This window comes from Elgaria multicarinata, chromosome 1 (assembly GCF_023053635.1).
Source record: "Elgaria multicarinata webbii isolate HBS135686 ecotype San Diego chromosome 1, rElgMul1.1.pri, whole genome shotgun sequence".
Lineage (NCBI taxonomy): Eukaryota > Metazoa > Chordata > Lepidosauria > Squamata > Anguidae > Elgaria > Elgaria multicarinata.
In genome coordinates, this window is record NC_086171.1 from 114,594,067 (window position 1) to 114,615,157 (window position 21,091).

At 40.9% G+C, this 21,091-nt stretch overlaps 1 protein-coding gene across 1 annotated transcript in view; it reads right to left on the reverse strand.

Annotated features, from left to right (window-relative positions):
* Nucleotides 1-4,210: 4,210 nt before the first annotated feature.
* Nucleotides 4,211-21,091, reverse strand: part of LOC134402065 (collagen alpha-1(XXI) chain-like) — a 43,484-nt gene continuing 26,603 nt past the window's right edge. Inside the window, exons 9-16 of the mRNA XM_063131433.1 lie at nucleotides 16,019-16,072; nucleotides 15,855-15,908; nucleotides 13,586-13,639; nucleotides 11,939-11,992; nucleotides 9,779-9,832; nucleotides 9,624-9,677; nucleotides 4,635-4,675; nucleotides 4,211-4,220 (exon numbers count right to left, since the gene is read on the reverse strand). Coding sequence (XP_062987503.1) covers nucleotides 4,211-4,220; nucleotides 4,635-4,675; nucleotides 9,624-9,677; nucleotides 9,779-9,832; nucleotides 11,939-11,992; nucleotides 13,586-13,639; nucleotides 15,855-15,908; nucleotides 16,019-16,072 — 375 coding nt within the window. The remainder of the gene's footprint in view (nucleotides 4,221-4,634; nucleotides 4,676-9,623; nucleotides 9,678-9,778; nucleotides 9,833-11,938; nucleotides 11,993-13,585; nucleotides 13,640-15,854; nucleotides 15,909-16,018; nucleotides 16,073-21,091) is intronic.

Here is a 21,091-nt window from a genome sequence, read left to right on the forward strand (position 1 = left end):
CAAGGCAAGTACTGGCAAGTGAAGCCGTTGAAGCTGCTGGCAAGGCAAGTACTGGCAAGTGAAGCCGTAGAAGCTGCTGGCAAGGCAAGTACTGGCAAGTGAAGCCGTAGAAGCTGCTGGCAAGGCAAGTACTGGCAAGTGAAGCCGTTGAAGCTGCTGGCAAGGCAAGTACTGGCAAGTGAAGCCGTTGAAGCTACTGCAAGGCAAGTACTGGCAAGAGAAGCCGTTGAAGCTGTTGGCAAGGCAAGTACTGGCAAGAGAAGCCGTAGAAGCTGCTGGCAAGGCAAGTACTGGCAAGTGAAACCGTAGAAGCTACTAGCAGAGATGGTACTGCCAAGTGAAGCCATAGAAGCTACTGGCAAGGCAAGTACTGGCAAGTCAAGCCGTAGAAGCTGCTGGTAAGGCAAGTACTGGCAAGTGAAGCCGTTGAAGCTACTGGCAGGGAAGGTACTGGAAAGTTAAACCGTTTACGCTACTGGCAGGGATGGTACTGGCAAGTGAAGCCGTTGAAGCTACTGGCAGCTGAAATACTGGCAGGCGAAGCCATTGAAGCTACTGATAGGGAAGGTACTGGCTATTTTAACTTTTGTAAATTTATATTTATATGTTGTACATGTTTTAATCTTGTAAACCACCTTGAGTCCCAGTACTGGGGAAAAGGTCGGATATAAATAAATAGAATAATGACGACAACAACAACAGCAACGATGATAATAATAATAATAATAATAATGGAGGCCTGACTGTGCAACCTCTCATTCAGCCTTCCCTCACCTCCCCAGCTCACAATCCCAGTTGTCTCAAGGGATCAGCAGGAACAATAGGCAGTGAAATTTTGCCCAGTGCTTTACATGTATAATCATTGTTTTTCTTAAGCCATCTCATCACATATTTCCTCATTCATAGGGGAGAGGACAGTTTTCTAAATAGGATTTGTGGGGGCTTTGAACCTCAGCTTTGCACCAGTTCCTTTTACTGGTACAGGCTGGGTTGGATTAAAAATTAGGCAAAACTAATTCTGAAGACCCATTGGAAAGAATAATTGACCATCAACCAAAAGCAAGACCGAGCTGGAGTATCAAATGACAGAACATTCTTTTAGTAGACAATGCACCAACCTCTGTGAACCTATTATTATTATTATTTATTTATATAGCACCATCAATGTACATGGTGCTGTACAGAGTAAAACAGTAAATAGCAAGACTCTGCCGCATAGGCTTACAATGGAAGTCATGACCTTGAGAAGAAGTGTGGTAACAGTAAACTCCTTTAGGGTAATCATAGAATAACAGAGTTGGAAGAGGCCTATAAGGCCATCGAGTCCAACCCCCTGCTCAATGCAGGAATCCACCCTAAAGCATACCTGACAGATGGTTGTCCAGCTGCCTCTTGAATGCTTCTAGTGTGGAAGAGCCCACAACCTCCCTAGTTAAGCACTCAAGTGCAGGACTGATCAAAGCCAGGAGCATTCAGTTGAAGATTCAAGTTGAAAGATGCAGATTGGGGGAGGACAGGGGAAGGTCTTAAAAGAGAGAGGTATGTAGAGCTCCTTGGAACCATGCTCCCAACTGAAAATTCAGGGCCAGCCTGGGAAAGCAGGATGTCCTTCCCTCCCAGTGAGGCCAAAGATTGACTCTAACTTCCAGCCAGGTGGAGATGCTATTCCAGATGGAGATTTTTCTTTGTAAAGCTGAAAGGGAATTCTGTTGATTAATTTACTACAGTTTGGAGGACATAAGAAAGTCTCCTCCCAGTACTGCAGTTAGCCGTGGTAGCAGATTACATAAACCATTGCTACTGGAATTGCGCTGTAAAAGACAGAGCACCAGAGGCCAGAAAGTGATACTTGTGGATCATTATAATCTCACTGTAGCTTTCTATTAGTGTATTGCGATGAAAGGTAAAAGGACTAAAATGATGAAGTTGCTATGGATTTAGAGTTAAGTGATGTAATTGTTCTGGCTTCAATTGAAAGAGATGGCTAGGCTTGCTGACAAGTTCTAATCAGTCAGATCTTAATTGATTAAGAACTGAGCTGCTAAAATTAATGGATATTTTAGCAGCAATTACATATTAGTTCCCCAAACTGTGGAACTTCCTTCTCGTTGGCTTGCCCCTTCTCTATGCAGGGATTCTGGTGAAGCTTGAAGACCTTCCTCTTCAGTACTGTGTTTAATCCGGGATTGTAATTAGATTACGTATTTGAGAACAGCTTCTCCATGTATCCTGTATGATTGTTAATGTGGCAATTTTTATCTGCATTTCTTGCCTTTCCTCTTAATTGTGCCTTGATGTGTGAGGGTGTACCCATAAAACACAACTTAAAATGCTTTAAATAAACAAACAACTAAATAATATATCTTAAGTCTACCTGCCAAGAAAGATTCCTTCAGGGAAACTCCTGACAGATCAAGACGTTAATAAACAAAAAGTATAATATGGTTTCCCACAGGCCTCAAAATTCCAGTTTGTCTTCGATGTGTATGCAAATCTTTTCAAAAATTGCCAGTGTGTGTGTTAGCATTAGGCATACTAATCAAGTTTAACAATGTTTTATGAAATGAATCACTTTTAACACAGGCCCAGTTCAGACATAGTGGGAAGTGATAGTCTGATACCGACTAACCACAGTTCAATTTTGGATGTCAGAAGGAACAGTGGTTTGTTTAAAATCAGAAGCAAAAATTTCCAGTTTCCTCCACGAAAGAGGCACAAAAGAGGAGGAGATGAAAGGGAGGGCTGAACGTTTGCATAATGGGAAGCAATGTTTTCTCATTACACATGAAGTAGGCCTTTTATCTTTCACATAAACCAAGGTGTGCATTAGGACAGCTCTTTTGCAAGGTGAAGTAGTTAACAAAGAGGACCTGCAATTCACATGGAAAGTTACCTCTCTGGTTATCTTTCAGGAATTATATCCCGCCTTTTTATAGATTCAAAGTGGCTAACAGATAATACAATACAGACCAATTTTTCTTTAAGATCTCTGTTCCTAACGTTCATTGGCAGCTGTAGAACATTGTTTGTTTATAGGGAATTCAAACACTGATTTTCCTGGCACCAAATATGGCTGAAGTCAGCGCAATGAGCAAAAATGCATACTGTAGTCCAGGCATGTTCGTCAAGCCTCTCCTACTAGCAGAGATTTTTGGACGTGGAAAGGTATCGTATGTTTCTCCTGACCCAATTTCCTTCTTCTTCACTGTATTCTAGTTTCAGACCAGTGAAACTACAGTACACGATAGCTTCTCTGATGCTCATTCACATGAAAAACTGTCAATTGGAAATATTCTTAGTCCTTTTTGATCTATCATGCTAATGTCCTCTGCTTCCGGTTTTATCCTGTTGTTTTAGATTTCATTTTCACATTGTATTTTACTTCTAAACTACTCAGAGAGATTTTGTTTGATGATAGACAACAAAATAAATAAATACATCAATGATTGGGCATTCACTAATTAATTCACAATTTTGTGAATTACATATTTAGCACCTCATAATTCAGGACATAGAAATTGCAGATTTAATTCAAAAATCAGCAGAAGCTGGTTCCAGATTTCTTGCTCATCAAATGTTTATGCAGGCCAGTAATCCAGAAGTGACTCATTCTGGCCTTTTTAAAATTTGAAACTCAGGCTCAGCATTTTTTTTCAATTGCAGATACATTCTAGTTATGTTTAGAACTGGTGGGTAGATTCGTCACAGTGACTGGGATCTACATAGTGCAATCCGACCGTAGAATGCCCACCCCTTGGAGGCCCGACTGGCACCAACACTGACATTATTCCAGCAACAAGACATGGCGTTTTAACAAAGCTATTGATGGCTAAATTCACCAAGCTCGCACATTGTTTTAACTGTTTTAATTGGTTTTATCGCTTGGAAATTCTATGCTGGTTTTAGCTTCATTAATGGTTTAATTTGTTTTTTAGCTGTGTGCTTTTATTGTTTTATATTGTATAATTTTATCTGTATGCCGCCCTGAGATCCTATATAGGGCGGGATATATAGGGCGGGATACAAACGTTTTAAATAAAATAAATGAATAAATAAAATAAAATCCTATGCTTCCCACTGTGTTCAAAGGGGCTTACTACCGTAGAAAGTGTATTTAGTATACTCAATTCTGAGCCATTATTTTGCACTGGTTCTGGTTTGTGGACTTTGGGGTTCTAGTAAAAGGTAAAGCAGATCCTTAAGCCTGAAGTCATCCACACCTGTTCGAGAGCAAGATGAACTTAAATTATTTGACAGCAAATGGCTCAGAATCAAGAACCTAGGTGCTGCTGAACACATGGTCAGCCTAGGAGTTTGTTTTCAATACCAAAACTAAGCTCTCAGCTTCTCCTCAAGGGAGCAAACCTGTTTTCTGAGGTCCAGGAGTTCATTGCACTGACCACACACCCAACTTCTGTCCAGCCAGTAAATTATGTACTATTGTACATAAACTAGATAGCCCACACAAGTCCCTCCTAACTTTCTAACTTCATAGATGGGTTTTAACTAATGTCATTTAGTTTGTATTTTTCCTGGAAAATGCTGAATCATGGTAAAGTACAGCAAGAGATAAGTGCAAAATATAACTAAGTACAAAACTTTTTTTAAAAAAAAAACTTACAGGATCACCCCACCTTCCTTCTGGTCCTGCAGAACCTGGTTGTCCAGCTTCTCCCTAAATATTGATGACATACATTTAAATAATCAGCTAAAATGAAAACTTTTTAGTGCCTGGTTTGGGACTTCATTTCACAAAGGAGCATGAGCTTTATTCAGACAATATAGGGCTAATACAAATAATTAGTCAGAAAAATAATACATTATCTTGTGTAGCTAACTCATTCTTCAGCACAGCCCCCCCCCCCAACAGCCAACACAAGCCACTCTTAAAAGTCTCCCGCACACATCTGGATTGCAGACCTTGTCTGGAATCCAAAGGGCTGCATCCAAACTTCCAGTCATGCTCTCCTTACTGCAGCCTCTCAAGCCCGCCCACCTCCAAAATGTGCTCCTGGATGTAAGAGAACCCTCTGGAATGGTGCCTAGTCCAGTGCTAGAGGCTGCAGTCAAGAGCTAGAAATGATCAAATTGTTTTAGGTTTACTTGCATAGGGGCTGCCTGGGTGAAACATTCCCACCAAAATTGTTGCCTGGCTTTTTTTCTGGAATCCTCATTTCATTTTGTTGATGCACGTCTATTACTGAATTATATCACCCCAAATTGTGGGATCTGTTAGATGGGCACTGGAGTCGGCTCCTTTGGGCCATTCTACTGATCAAAGAAGAGCATCACCCTCCTTCTATACATGGAGAGAGCAATCCTATAGTCCCTGGGACAGCATCCAAGGGACCACAGGATTGCTCGTAAAAGCCTTCTGAGTTTGGAGATAGCATTCCGTCATTGGTTATCCTGAGCCTCTTTCAGCCTCCTTCTCTCCCCCTACAAAGCATCCTAGCTAGATGGACTGAAAAATATGTCTAGCTAAATCTGTAAGGCAGGAGAACAGGGAGAAGATCGCCTCTGCTGCTCCTCCCACTCTGCATTGGCTGATCACCTGGACAGAACTAAGGATGGATGGCGCTCTCCATGCTTAAGCATCCCTCCTATCTCATTCTTTAGCATATGGATGCATAGGCTATGACATGGTCAGCCTAAACAGATGTCTTTGCCTGAGAACCTTGTCACCAGTCTTGAACTCTTATTGTGTTTATGTGCACTGATACAATACCATCTTAACTAGAGCAGATTATAGGAAACTATGCAGTGTGTTCACTGTACATGAGCTATTCCAACTAGTTTTAGGGCAGTGTGTAATCTAGACATTGAGGCACAATTGCCTTTCCACACAAAGTAAGTGATTGTTGGCCACAAGTCAGTTTTCCTCACTTAGGACTGTAATATTCCCTGGCACGCTGCCTTCAGAGAACAAGAATTTGTGATTGTTGCATGTCAGAACACAAGTCTCTTCAAAAATGGTTTTCATGGATGATTCCTCTGTGTAATAAGGTGCACATGGAGTACATAAGCTTTTGGCTCAGTTCACACAACGCTTTTCTCAATGGTGTTGTAACAACTCCACTAACATGGAGTTATTACACCACTGTAGAGAAATGTGTTGTCTGGAGGGAAAACTCCACCCCATGGTGAAGGTTTTTTGTGGGGTTTTTTAAACCACCCTGAATCTCCACGCTGTGCAGAGGGAGAGCTGCTACACAACCGTTGTGTTCCATGTTGTCTGGAGGGCTCCGTGGAGTTTCCTGTTGAGTGGAGTGGAGTTTCCCAGTGGCCATAGAGTTCCCTGGGAAGAGTGGCAAAAAGAGAGACTGCCATTCTAGAAGAGCCGCTGGGATTGGTTGTGGGGTGTTTGTTTGTTTTTGCAACAATGGCTGCTGGAATACCATTGGGAGGACAGGGGAAGGAGAGAGGGTAGAGGAACTGTCAATCAAACACTGTGTTGACTTTTACGCCACTCCACAGGAGGCCACACCCACATAACTGTGGAGCTGGAACATGTTGTGTGGTGAGTACCCCCTACAAACTCCACCACTGAGTGTTTTCCCACTGTGTAGAGAAAAGTGTTCTGTGACCCGAGACTAGCGTTAGTTAAATTCACCCCCGAATAGGAAGGGATGGCACCAAGGTACTACTGACTTCCTTATAAACCCAGTTAATTAAATAGGAGCCAGTCTCAGAAACGCTGGGCTCTTTCCTCCTGCCTCATTTAATAATGGTTAAGCAGTTTATCAGTGCAATTGTTTAGGCCAGGGGTACAGAACCGAGACCACAGACCAAATCCAACCCACCAGGTTGCCCAATCTGACCTACGGAGCCATGGGTTCATCCAGGGCATGGGGCATGGCGTCAAGCCCCCCTCCCCATGGCAGAATCCTCACCGTTATCTCCAATCTCAGATCAGAGACCACCCCTACAGGAACGCCATGCCTCTCTCAGCATGGAGAAAGGCTGAAATAGGTGGGGCAATGACACCAGTTGCTGTGGCCATATCCACTGGTATTAGCTGGCCTGTGAAGGACCTGCTTGGGGGCAATCCAGCCCCCCACCCATATATTGCTCTGGGCCCCGAGTTTAGGCAATTCATTTTGCCTTCATCCAGAATTTTAAAATTGCAGTTTGAAGTGAGTCTCAGATCTTAGCTTGGGGAAAACCCTAGTTAGCCTTGAACCATAGTTAATGTTAGTGCTGACCAACTGCCAAAACCATTAGGGAAGGGAGGCCTAAGGGGTGGATTTGCTTCTGGTCCTGGAAGGAGGGGTGGAATGGGAGTGAATGATCCCAAAGCTGGTCCCTGATTTGTTAACTGCAGTTTCCAAAGAAGTAGCAAGAAGTCTGCAATATCCCACTGCTTGTGAGACAAGGCGACTCTCACAAGATACTTGACTGTGCTGCAGGGATGGGACGATCACAGGGAGCATTCTATGCTAGGTGCGCAGGCTACACCTTTAGGAAATTCCACAACCGTGAAGGGCTCATGTTGTGGAGTTCCGCAAACCATGCCTGTCGAAATCTCTAGTAAGGCGGCTGAGGTTTGCTGCACCTAATATTCGGAGCATTTTTAGAATCAATGGAAAGAGATGGGGGGCGGGGAGAGATGAAAACTCGCCCATTCCGCAAATAAGGATTGTATTTGGATCATTCCACAGAGGAACATCCCCATGTGTATGGCTACACAGAGGCCGAATTGCAGGGAGTATGGAATTGGTGTGCTACAAAGTATTCCTCTTATTGTTTCCAAGAATAAATATGTTTCTGATTTTTTTTCTAAGAAAATAAGGAAGACTCCAGCAGAAATCTCCAAAGATGCCTCGCTTGTTAAAATTCTCTGATTTTGATTACAATGAGCCCAAAGTAAAGTGATGTTTTATAGAGAACAGATGTTAAAAGGCAAGCTGACAAAATTTTTACTTCAGCAGAAATTAGAGACTACTGCTTTTACAGTTTTCAAGCAAATTGGGAAGAAAAAAGTACTGTAAACTCCCTTTCTTGTTCTGTTTTAGAATCATCTATGAGAAACCGGAGAATGTGATTCCATCCCCCAATCAAAAACATACATTAAAAATAAGATTGAAAGTAATGCATTGACCTCCACACGAATAGAATGAAAGATTATTCAGGCGACAATCCACTGCACTCTCAGCATTGCTTCTATTTCTCATCTTCAGCCATGAGTGAAGACAAAATCGCACCATGCGCGAAAAACAGGGATTTCTCTGTATGCTCAATGGATTCCTGAGGTAATGGGAAGTAGTCAAAAAAAAAAACTGGAGAAGAGCCCCAAATCAAAGGCCATTAAAAAGGTTTCATAAAGAGGTTTGGAAGCAGGTTTAGTGGCTAGCCCACAGGGACCCTTTCATACTTCCTTTCAGTGCATGGAAAAGATACTCTAAATATGCCTTATCACTTAACTTGGGGAGGTTTGCCACAAAGAACTCTCCCCTAAATGCCAGTTGCCTTGGAACTTCATGATGCCCAGCCCACGGGCCTTCCAATGTGCAGCAGAAGTTTCTGGGGAAGGTGAGACACCGGCTGCTTCCTCAGGAGTAGGACAAAGAGTGCCTTATTCTGGGCCCTCCCAATCAGAGAACACCGCCCTGGCATTGTCCTCTGGCTCAGAAGATGAGTACGTGGAAGAACTTCCATCTCCATTGTAGAAGTCCCAGGCTACAGAGTCAGGAGAGAGCTTTTTAACATTCCATGCAGCTCCTCCAGGTAGGCAGAGCTGATCACACTACATGTCTTGTCAGCCTACATAAGACTTCAGTTGGCTTTAGCTTCCTACTGAGACAACAACCAGGATCCCACAATCAAGTTCAACTTTAACAAGCCACTGTGGTTAGTGGGCGCCCATTAAAAACAGCTCATGGTTTTGGGGTGGTTTGTTAGCTATGCCAACAACTCACCCTCAACAGGTTCACATGCCACAATAACTTATGAGGAGGGGATGGTTAACGGAAAAGATGCCCCTGGGCGTCTGCAAACATGGTGGCTTATTTAATCCACCATGATTCATTTTGATTGGGCGAACTGGCCCAACATCTCCCTACTCTCTTAGTAGGAGAGAGTTCCAGCCAGCAGGACCTACTTGAAGCTATCCAATGTCTTATTTTGTCCCTATCTTGATCCACCTTCCTCTCTTGATCCTACTACCAGCCTTCCTTACAGAGCAAGACATTGATTGTAGAACCAAATGGAAAGACATTTTAGTCTCTGCCACCAGCCACAAGACTACAGAGCACTAAGGAGCTGCATCCAAGCCAGAACATGAGCAAAGGAAGGCCAGCCAGGCCCTAACAGGACCTGACTGACTGCTTCATTCTAGCACTATCAAAGTGATTTTCTTCCTCTCCCTTTTCCAGCCACCCTCCTTTCCTTACGTGCCCCAGTCATTTTAGTTTGTAAGCCTGAGCATAAGGCCTGTTTCTCGTTACTTGACAGTTGTGCACTGTTTTGGGAGACAATATTTGTCTGGAAGGTGGGATAGAATATAATGAATCAAATCAATAATAAACACACACACACACAAATACTGATATGGACATGTTTGCACAATCTTAACACAAGTAAACTATACTATAGTATATGAATAAATTCAGTATTTTAAATACCTTAAAGCCTGGATTTCCAGGTGTGCCGTCCTTCCCACTCCTCCCAGGATCCCCCTGTGGCAACATAGTTAAGGTGCTGTTATTCACAGAATATAATAAGAGAGTACAGTAAAAAAAAAAAAGGGGGGGAGAGACATAATCTATTAGAAACTTACAAGTCGGCCAGGCATTCCTGGAAATCCTGCAACACCCTTTTCCCCTTTTGCACCCTGTTAAAAAAAATAAGAGAGAAACTAGTATGTCCCTGCTCATTTGCTAAGATCATCTTCAGAAGCTCTTTTCTGAGTGCCACTGCCCTCAGTGGTGCAAAGGTTGGCTACCAGGAGAAGAACCTTCTGTGGAACGTCTTTCCCAAGAAGATCCACCTGGTGCCTCCACTTGTATACATTTAGATGCTGTCAAGACCTTCCTCTTCTCAGGGACATTTAATCTTTAATGTGTTGCTTCACTGCTGGCTCTTTCCTATTTTTAGCATTTCAATATTTTGATCTATTCACTGTTGTATTTATTGCTTTGTTTGTTATTTTATTGTTCTTTGGGATTTCCTGAGGTTTACAATCTGCCAGTTGGGTGCTATAGAAACACAATAAATCAATACATAAATATACAAGATAATTCTATTGTTTGAGCAACAGTAAGCCAATACGTCAACACCATCTGTTGCAATTACAGAACAATTGACCCATGGCATGGCACAACATTCATCTACACGCGTTGAAAAGTCAGTTCATTAGTTCTCGATGTGGTCGCTGGAAGATATATTGGGCCATTGCTCACAAACCTGGGACACTTGCAGTGCACAGTTGAATGGCATGGAGGGGCAAGTAGAGGGTGACTTTAAGGCCTAGCAGCATTACCTGAGAGGAAACAGAGCTCCTGCCAAGGCCAAGCTAGAAGTAGGGAGGGATGAACGAGCAATGTTTGAAATTGCTAAGATTCTCCAAACACTGTCAAGCGGCTTATCTTGTGACCATTTTCCATTTGCAATAGCGGCTCACTTCATACGAATGGGAAACTTGCACAACTCCAACAGTGATCAAATGGGAGATTTGCACGAATCTCCCCAAATCTGTGCAAATGTCCTACTTTGCGCAAATTTCCCCCACAGAGTAACATGGGGCTGAATCCAGTCTACAGAGAAAATTTGTGCAAATTAGGAAATGTGCACAAATTGAACTGGGAATCAGGAATGACATGAATGCGAACACGCATTTAACAATTTGCGAATATTTGCGATGGACTCGCACTCACGTTCAGAACTTCAATTGCGGCACGATCGCATGGTTTGTGAGCAAAAGTGAAATTCTCATACATCCCTAGGTAGGAGTCATTGCGGAATGTCTTTGCTTTCTTCCATTTGAGTGATATACTAGTTATGTATAAATGCATGCTTCACCACATCAAAAGCTTTCAGATTTGATATGAAATACATTTGTATTGCCATAGTTTTTTATACTGTTTTTATGTTTTTTAAATTTTGTATACTTTTAATGATTACTATTTTAATTGTTGTAAACCGTCCAGAGAGCTTCGGCTGTGGGGTGGTATATAAATGTAATAAAATAAATAATAAATAGTAGCAATTATAGAGCTGAGCTCCTGCTCAAACCTGAAATGAACTGATAATTTCCTCCCAAATTTTCCAAGCCAAACTGAGGAATGGAATTCCTCCCCAAAATACACTTTCTCATTGAGACTGACCAGGTAGTGGCAGCAGGAGCAGTGAGGTGGCATGCAAAGAGAGGCCTATTCCTTCATCTGGGCCTCCTGGTATCCAGAGGACTGCATAGCAGCACATCAGAACTAAAGATTGATCGCTAAAGGGAAACAGAGCCAGGGCCCTGGAGACCGGAGAAGAGACATGCCTCTCTCTTTCCTTCTCTTTACACACAGCTCCCAGGGCCTGCACCCACAGCTCTCAGAGAAGACAGGGAGAAAGAAAGCCAAGAATTCTTCTCCAATTCATATTTGAATATGTCAAGAATTGGGGGGGGAGGGTTATAAAGCTCACCCCTCCTCCATGGCAGCCTTTTATGAGTCCCTGAAGCTTATATACAACTTGAAGTTCAGACCTGGGGGTGTCTGTGACTCATTGGTAGAGCACATGCTTTGCGTGAAGTAGGTCCCAGGGTCAATCCCTGGCATCTCCAAGTAGACCTATAAAAATTCTTGCCTGAAACTTGGAGAGGCATTGCCAGTCAGTGTTGACAATATTGACCTAGATGACTCAGTAAAAAACAGCTTCTTATGTTCCTAGAACCTGTATCTCCAGCAGTAATACAAATCTCCTACTCCTATATTATATTCAAACTTGCCTTTTTCCCATAAATTCCTGGTACTCCTTGGTCTCCTTTTAGTCCTCTGTCACCCTTGATAAAAAAAATAGATATACAAAGATTACTTTGATTTTAATATTAAAGGGAGTAAATTAAAAGGAGCAAAACATGTTAAATGTAACACCATATTTGGGGGGACGGCAGAGGCAATGTTTTAAGTGGTATGATGTGCCTTGAAATAATTGCTGTCCTGGAAACAAATGCCTCAAGCTGCAGCAAGTATGGATTATATCCAATGGGTTGTATCCAATGTTAATCTAATTTAAGTCCCCTTCATTTCAATGACTCTACTCTGAGTAGGGGTAGCACTGGATATAACTCTATGCATTTAGACCACCTCCACCACATCTGTCTTCACCTTTTATAGCCTGGACTCCTTTAAAATATCACCAAACAATTGTACATGAAAGAGTGACGCCGTAAGTACTTCCACTGAGTGAAAATCAATTTGCAATACTTTTCAGCAGGTTCAATATAAAAAGGTTAAATTCAAAACAAATACATGTAGTAGAGCTTGTCGCAAGTGTGATAAATTCTGATACAATTTGAAGAATATTTCACACAAGACAAACTTTGGACTGACATTAGGCAACAACCCAGAGAGAGAGCGTTTCCCTTAAATCATCTGAATGGTATAATAGAGTAGAGCAGTTTCCTGATTGGGATGGAGAGTATACTGGGCCAGAACGAAACAGGCAGAATACGGCAACTTGAAAACGATTTGAAAACTGTATACATAGTTGTGTCCTGGGCCCCAACAGTTGTCGCTACTGTTATAAGCAGTAGTGTAGATCCTGCCCTGGAGAATAGTTCACTTGGCACTTTTGTATACCGTTGTAGAAAAAGAGGGGGAAAGCACCATGAAAAGGCTATGAGAAAAAGAGGCAACTAGCTCTGTTGCTATGAAATGTCAAAAGAGGTTTCTTTGTTTTTCTTATCCAAAATATAACAAATGTTCAAAAAACTTTCAACCAAACTTGTACAACGCTCAACGTTTCGGATTTGGAGATCCTTCATCAGGAGCTATACAACAAAATGAATTACCTTTTGAAGTAATTATAGATTTGAAACCTTATAGATATTTTTAACAAGACTGCTGACTGAGACAGAATGAACACGACTGCAGTCTTGTAAAAAATATCTATAAGGTTTCAAATTTATAATTACTTCAAAAAGTAATTCATTTCGCTGTACAGCTCCCTGACGAATGATCTCCAAATCCGAAACGTTGAGCGTTGTACAAGTTTGGTTGAAAGTTTTTTGAACATTTTTTATATTTCGGATAAGAACTTCTTTTGACGTTTCATAGCACCAGAGCTAGTTGCCTCTTTTTGTCAAAGAGCTAGTTGCCTCTTTTTGTATACCACCCAGAAAGCGTTGGCTATTGGGTGGTACAGAGAAGATGATGATATCATAGCCTCATTGATAAAACAGAAGATAGCTATCCTGCGCATCTTCACCACCTTGTTGAGTGTAGTTGCCCGTCTATATTATTTGTCAGTATTTCAAAGCAAATGTGACCAAAGAGAGTAACCGCTGCAATTTGAATTTTTATTTTTGCTTTTGAAAATCCCTTGATACTTTTTAACATCCTACCCATTGTTACAAGAAGCATTTGGTTTGAACCTTAGATGCCGGCATTCCATGTAATCCAGGGAAACCTGGAAGGCCACGTTCACCCTAGAAAAAGAAAAGCACCATGATGAATGTAAGGAAGACAACAAAAGAATACGAGTCATCAGGACACATGAGCAACAGGAGGCTCTGGGCTCCATATGGCTCGTTTCCTGCATGAAATTCATAATCACGTCCCATATACTCCTTCAGCCTCTCACTTATCCTGCAATATGGTTCAGAACAGGGCCCCGATGTCCTTTACCTGCTCGTGGCTCACAGATTCTCCGGAACTAACTAAGCTGCAGTTATTTAGTCTTAGAAATTGAGGAACTGGCATACAGAATCAGTTCCAAAGTCCAACGTTCTGGTTACAAACAAAACAAACAAACAAACAAAAGGCTAGAAAACCAAAAGGGGCTCAAATATCTGCCAGATATAAGAACATAAGACGTGCCCATGCTGGATCAGACCTATGGCTCCCAACAAGAGCAGTTTGAAATCAGCCAGGAATGAACTATCTGGAATGTACAAAAACACAGAGGCCAGAATTATCGAGGCTCAAGTTGCCCTTTCCTCTGCCAGTCCCATAAAGTTTCAACCCTGGGGAGGCCTGTCATATCAGATGCATATTATGACCATATTAAAGAACATTTATATAGGCCCCATCCATTCAGTGTGGGTGAACTGTAAATGCCATTGACAAGTACTTGCTTTTAATTGCTACATATTTGCATGGGGTTGTGCATGGAGAAAGTTTATTAGGTAGCTCTGTTTATGAGTTTGGTTCCCCTGCTGTTCACTGTCAATGCCAGATGTTAAATTTCCACCAATATATATAATTTTGCTACTACTGATGATTTATTTTCAAGCTCACCTTGACCTATTCCAACAAGACAACTGAATTATGTCTTGCCACCACCTGATGTGAAGCAGCATTTAGAGCACATAATTTGCACCCACAAACCTATTAAAAATCAGCATCTGGACAATAAATTACAATGTCAGTTAACATGATTTTATGCACATCCTCTGAAATGCATTTCAAAAGGAGTCCCTAAATACAATCTCCTGAAAATGAACAACCATCGTAAATGTTATCGTGATAGAAAAATACAAAAGTTTCTAATTGCCTGAAACTGGCATTTTACATGACCACCATCCTGTATGTCCAAGGCCAATGCAAGGAGGAAAGAGCCTTCAACTCAGGAGAGCTGGCTTCAAGTTTAGCTCAGACATGATTTTTTGTGTGGCTAAATCGTAATGGCAGCCTATCTCATAGGAAAGAAAGAAGCTAAGCATCTGATTTAAAGGCTCCCTGCACACCTAGGAGCAGTGGTGCGTCTAGGATTGGATGAAGTCTAGATTCCCGCAGGCCACTCACCGTCCCAATGACCAACCAAAGTGACAGGCAATGAGGGCATCAGGGCAGCAGAAGCAACTTCCATGTTATTCCTAGAGTCATGCTGGTGTTATCATGTTAAGCAAGTTTAAAATATGAAATCACAGATGCTTGGGGTATTTCTGGGTTGGCAAACAGTCATGTTATTGTTGTTCTAACATCTCAGGGATGTAGAAGCAGTTGTAAAGCATGGAATGGTAGTTGTTGGGGAATAGAGAACTGTTAATAGGGTCAAGTAATAAACACGGCTGCATAAAGCGGGAGGGAGGGGACACAAAACATCATTAAGTCCATTACCTAGCTGCATCACTGCCTAGGAGCACAAATGTTCATGAAGACGCCCCAGTTCCTCATACACTACAAACACTGGAGACATTTCTGAGTGCGCATCTTAACTGCACATGTGAAGGTGCTTTTGACATTTTTCAGAATGGGGAATCATGTACTCATTTGGAGCTCTAAGAACACATTGAAGAGCATATGTATCCGAAGCAGTTAAGCCTGTGTGCACCAGTTGCTAGGGAACATGGGTGGGAGGGTGCTGTTGCACCATGTCCTGCTTTGTTGGTCCCTGGTTAACAGCTGGTTGGCCACTGTGTGAACAGAGTGATGGACCAGATGAACCCTTGGTCTGATTCAGCATGGCTCTTCTTATGTTCACAGAGGAGTATGTTATTATTATAAAAATAATAATGCTTAGTGCATAATGTTATGCATTATTCAAGGCACAATTCAGACAGAAAAGAACTTCTAGCATCCTTCAAGCCAGCTTTACTGCCTGGGGATTGTAGAATATTTTTCTGTTTCAACATGCATAGGCCTGCACTCTTAGTAACGCTGTGGTTATGATAAAGGAACTGCAGATATTAGTAGTCTTACCTTTCTCCCATCGGACCCAGGTTCACCCTTCATGCCTGTTAAGCCACGCGGCCCCTAGTAAAAAAATTAGTATGTATTACTAACTTTATTGACTGGTTTATGGCATTATCTTTTATTTACAATTGAGATAATCACCTAATGTAGAAAAGGTACAGTGAACTTACTTGAATCCCTGGGGATCCTGGAATACCTGGAGTTCCTGCTATTCCTTGGTGGCCCTAAGGAGAGAAACCAAAACATTATACCAAAGTATACTTGAACATTATTTTCATTCTCAGTTCTGCATCTCAGGAGGAAGCTATAATGCCAATAAAACATTGTAAAGAATTAACATCAGCAACAATACCAACTTCAGTTTTAAGTATCAGTCTGTAAGTCACAAATCATTTCTGCCTTAAGGGCAGCAGCCTTAATCAATTGTCTTCTATCAACCGAGTGATTGCATTTAAGTCTGTTTAGCAGCTGCAGGTGCTGCTCAATATGTTCATTTTAATGTTGAATTGTTTTATATATTTTGCTTTGATTATTGTTTAGCCACTTTCAATATCTGTGATAGAAAGAGAAAGGATCTGGTCATAATAAATTAATATGGATCCTTCTCTATTTTCCTTACACAACCTTAAACTCTCTTTCCTGAATGACTGAGTAACAGCAATATTTGAGAAAGTGCCTTCTCCCTTATCAGCCTGCCTGGTCACTGAGGTCATTGGAGCAAATGCTCCTGATGGTTCTGCATGGAGCTGAGGTCCACTGAGAATCCACTCAGAGTACAGATTTTAGTGTATGGTTCCCTCTCTATGGAATTCCTTGCCAGTTGATATCAAGCAGGCACAAATGTTGCTTTCCTGTCAGCAGCTGCTAAAGATGTTTTTATTTAAACAAGCTTTTCTTGAATGACCAGATTTGATTTTATGGTATAACTTGATTTTAAATATTTTTATTATTTTGTATTTTGATTTTTTTTTCTTTACAGTTCACAACTCGGGACTCTTTTTCAGATATAGTGTGTTTTATACATTATAATTTATAAATTTATGAATTCAGGGGCTGGCAATTAGCTAACAGACTGCCCAAAGTTGTCCAACCCTGCTATAGGAGGACCCCATTTTGTAGGTTCCTCCATGTGCCACTGCTGTCCTCCCAGAAACGAGGACAACACTAGTGTATCAAGCAGCCACAGATTTAACTTCACTGAACAAAGTTATTATTAACAAGGAACCATAGTAAATCATCACTCACCTCATGGTAAGTGAAGAGAACATTATGCTATCTATAACTAACTCAGAGAGTTCACAAAAATAATGAGTCGCCAGAAACAACACTGTAACCACATGGTTTTCAAGGAATGAACAAACTTAGTGTCCCAAATCTCAACCCATCAATCTATGCATTGATCTACAACCATTCAAAGAACCCATTTCAAAAACAGTTCATAATTTATTTTCTTTCTTTTTCCAACCAATGAATATTCTCAAGAAAACGGATCATAATAGACCACTGATGGGAAAATATATATATATCAAACAAACACCCAACCCACATACCAAGTATTAGACCTCAAAGCTCCATCCAATACCTGAAGTAAAAGTGTAAAATAGGAAGTGACAGGTTATTTAGTTCAATCTAGAAGCTAAATGCAGGACCATACGCTGACAAAGCACAGTGTACCACAAGCAGAGAGCAGGCATCCACATACCCACTGAGAGGATCATTCCTGCCATTTTTATTTCAAAAACTAGCAAACGTAACCAGCTTCACATGAATTGGAATAGCTCTTAGTTTGATATAGCAAAGTCTTTGAACAAAATTATGCAGCTCAGATTTGAACACATTGTGCCCACCCCATCTGAATGAAGTCACAGCTGCTGGCATCCACCATGGTGTACCCCCATAGCACCCTGAGGGAGAGGCCTGCACACTCCATCTTCTTGAGAGGAACTGAATAACAACAGGGGAAGGAGCAGCAATACAGAACTCTGTCCGTCTACCCCCAGCTTCAAATTGTTACCTACGAAGTTATGCGCTGGTTAGGAAAGTCTGCCACCTAGTGACTGCAGATGTTATTGGAAGCTTCAAACGCATTGACACATTTAAATTTATTTATTTATTTATTTATTTATTACATTTTTATACCGCCCAATAGCCAAAGCTCTCTGGGCGGTTCACAAAAATTAAAATCATCATAAAACAACCAACAAGTTAAAAATACAAATACAAAATACAATATAAAAAGCACAACCAGGATAAAACCACGCAGCAAAATTGATATAAGGTTAAAATACAGAGTTAAAACAGTATAATTTAAATTTAAGTTAAAATTAAGTGTTAAAATACTGAGTGAATAAAAAGGTCTTCAGCTGGCGACGAAAGGAGTACAGTGTAGGCGCCAGGCGGACCTGGCGCCTACATTAAAGAATTTAAATTCTTTAATGTGTTTTAACACATACACACAAAATAATAACCCCAAGATGCACATCTCTAGGGTCTCTTTAATATGCATGCCAAATTTTTCTTGGAGTTATGGCATTGACAGATAGACATCCCCTTTGATTATTGAAGATTTAGGGATACTACTATCAAGACTAATCATATGCACAGAAATGCAAAAGGCTTTCACTCCCTAAATGAATTGGTCAAGATTCATTACTCCCCAATTCCATATATACAAATCTCTAGTGTAGATTAGTATCTCCATTCCAGTACACACTTCCTTTTACCATTCTTTAACCACTAATATTTGTAAAAATATTACTAGTTTGTTAAGGATGTAATCCTATCCACATTTACCTGGGAATAAGCCCCATTGAACCCAACAGAATTTATGCCTGAGTAGACATGCATAGAATTGCATTGTCAGGGTATTAGGGAGCTACCAATCTACTTCAAGTAAGCTCGAATATGCACTTTGACATTTGACAGTACAAATGACTATGATGTTTCTAATCTATACCTGTTTGCATATAAAGCTTCTAAGGGAGTGAAGGACTTTGGTAATTTTATCATTAGGAAGAGAGAAGTCAATATGTCATTAAGTGCCATGCCATGGAAGTAAAGAATACGCGGACCTTTAAAACTGTGGTGCGAGTGCTTACATAAGCCAGGAAATTTTCAAGGTTTCTAGGACAGCATCTGTTGGTGGGATCATGAGCACAATCCCAAAATACAGCCAATAACAGGGTGGAAAGATGGATCATAAAAAAAAAAAATAGAAATATTTTCGCTCTATATAAAATTAATATAAACTGCTTTTTAAAAAAAGTACCCTCTTAGACTTTATCTTTAAAATGCTGCTAATGCATCTGGCTTTTATACAAAGTACATTGTGTAAAGAAGATTCCTCTTTAGGTCATGAACAATAAGAGAAGCACAAAACTGCTGGACAGAAAATCAGTAACAATATCCTGCAGTTTTTTTATTATTATTAAAGGAAATGCTGGCACCACCAGAAAAAAAAGTATTTTATTAGGTGAGACATTTGATATTGTTTTAAGAATGTCAAGGACAATAATCCACGTGTAGAGTCTACATCTGGATATCTTACTACAACCAGCTCTGCCAGGCCATTTTGAAGTTGCAAACCACTTAACCGGACACTAGAAAGGAAGAATAAATATTTTATAAAATTCCACAAAAGGATTGCAGGATGGGATATTGGTGCACATCACTTCATAAGGTCAAATTCTTCATTTAAAAAACAAACAAAATCAGTTTATACACCTCATTTCCCAATAAGAAGGTCAAGAATAATTTTATTTTGAAAGTATTATTCCATATAAGACTAGAATATAATTGTTTTGCTTTTCTTTAAAGGAGTAAAATACATTGCTCTCTTTTTTAAATAGCCATGTTATGCTTTCTTTTTGACAAGCCTTAGCAGCCTGTGGAATAGCAAAGAGCCTTTAAGATGCTATAGAAAAGAACTTGAACAGAACAAAATCCGAGTTCCCATTTATACTGATACCTTGCAGCACCTTTAAGGCTAACACTTTTATTATGGCGTAAACATTTGTGGATCAGAAATGGAATCTACTCCATACAAGCGTTTGCCATAATAAATTTGTTAGCCTTAAAGGCGCTGCAAGATGTTTTGTTGTCTTTGCTGCAACAGATTAACGTGGCTGTAAAACTGGAAGTCCCTCACATGGTAAGAACATAAGAAGTGCCCTGATGCTGGATCCGACCAAGGGTCCATTTAGTTAAGCACTCTGTTCACACAGTGGCCGACCAGGTATTGACCAGGAACCCACAAGGAACCCTCCCATGTTTCCCAGCAATTGGTGTACATAGGCTTGCTACCTCTGCTACTTGAGGTAGCACATAGCTATCAGGACTAGTAGCTATTGATTGCCTTCTTCTCCAGGACCTGTATGTTTTCTCCCAACAGACCAAATAGCAGCAAGCTGAATAAAGAAAACCCTTCCTTCCATGGCTCCATTTACCTCCTTTCTTTATTTTAAAGACAGGATATCCAATCACAGAATTGCCAGTGTCACTTCTACTTTGGCCTTCATGTGTGTGCAATGAATTGGAACCTCAGGGGGAAAAAACTGCTCATTATGGAATTCAATGTACATAAGGAGCTTCTTTAAACGAGTGTTTTATAGCACACTCTTGACTGGCCACTCATGGATGTTCATGGGTCATTTTGACAATGGCGTCAGCCTCCTGCACATCTCCTGCTCCATTTCCCAGTTTTAGCATTATAAATTAAGCCACAGATAACCTGAGTCTTCTGAAATAAATCAGGATTTGTCGGGATTTCCTGCCGTGTGCAGGCGAAGTTGCGCTATAAAATGCCCACTAGAGGACGCTGTTCCCATTGAACTGTATGGGCCACATGCTTACTGCTCTCTTCCTCTGTAATTTCAGCTCATTGCAAATGTGGAAGAGAAACAGGAAGCAGAGCCAAGGTAAGGAAACACATTTTTTCCCCATCTGAAGGAGCCCAAAAAAAGGAATGCACAAGTGGGCTCACTTGTGGCTTCTTTATTTCAAATTACCTCCAAGTTCACACAATACATTTTACCCTCTACACAAGCATCCTCAATCTTCTCCATATAAACACTCAAATTGGAATTGCAGCTGACAACACCCATGGCTTGCTAGTTCCTGTGTCCTTGTGAGTATATATGCCCATGGAAAGTTAGGTCTGGATGCATGGAAGGGAAATGGCTGGAACTCAACAGTATATTCCATCCTATTTATTAGACATGGTCTGTAGGCTTTATCAGAACTGC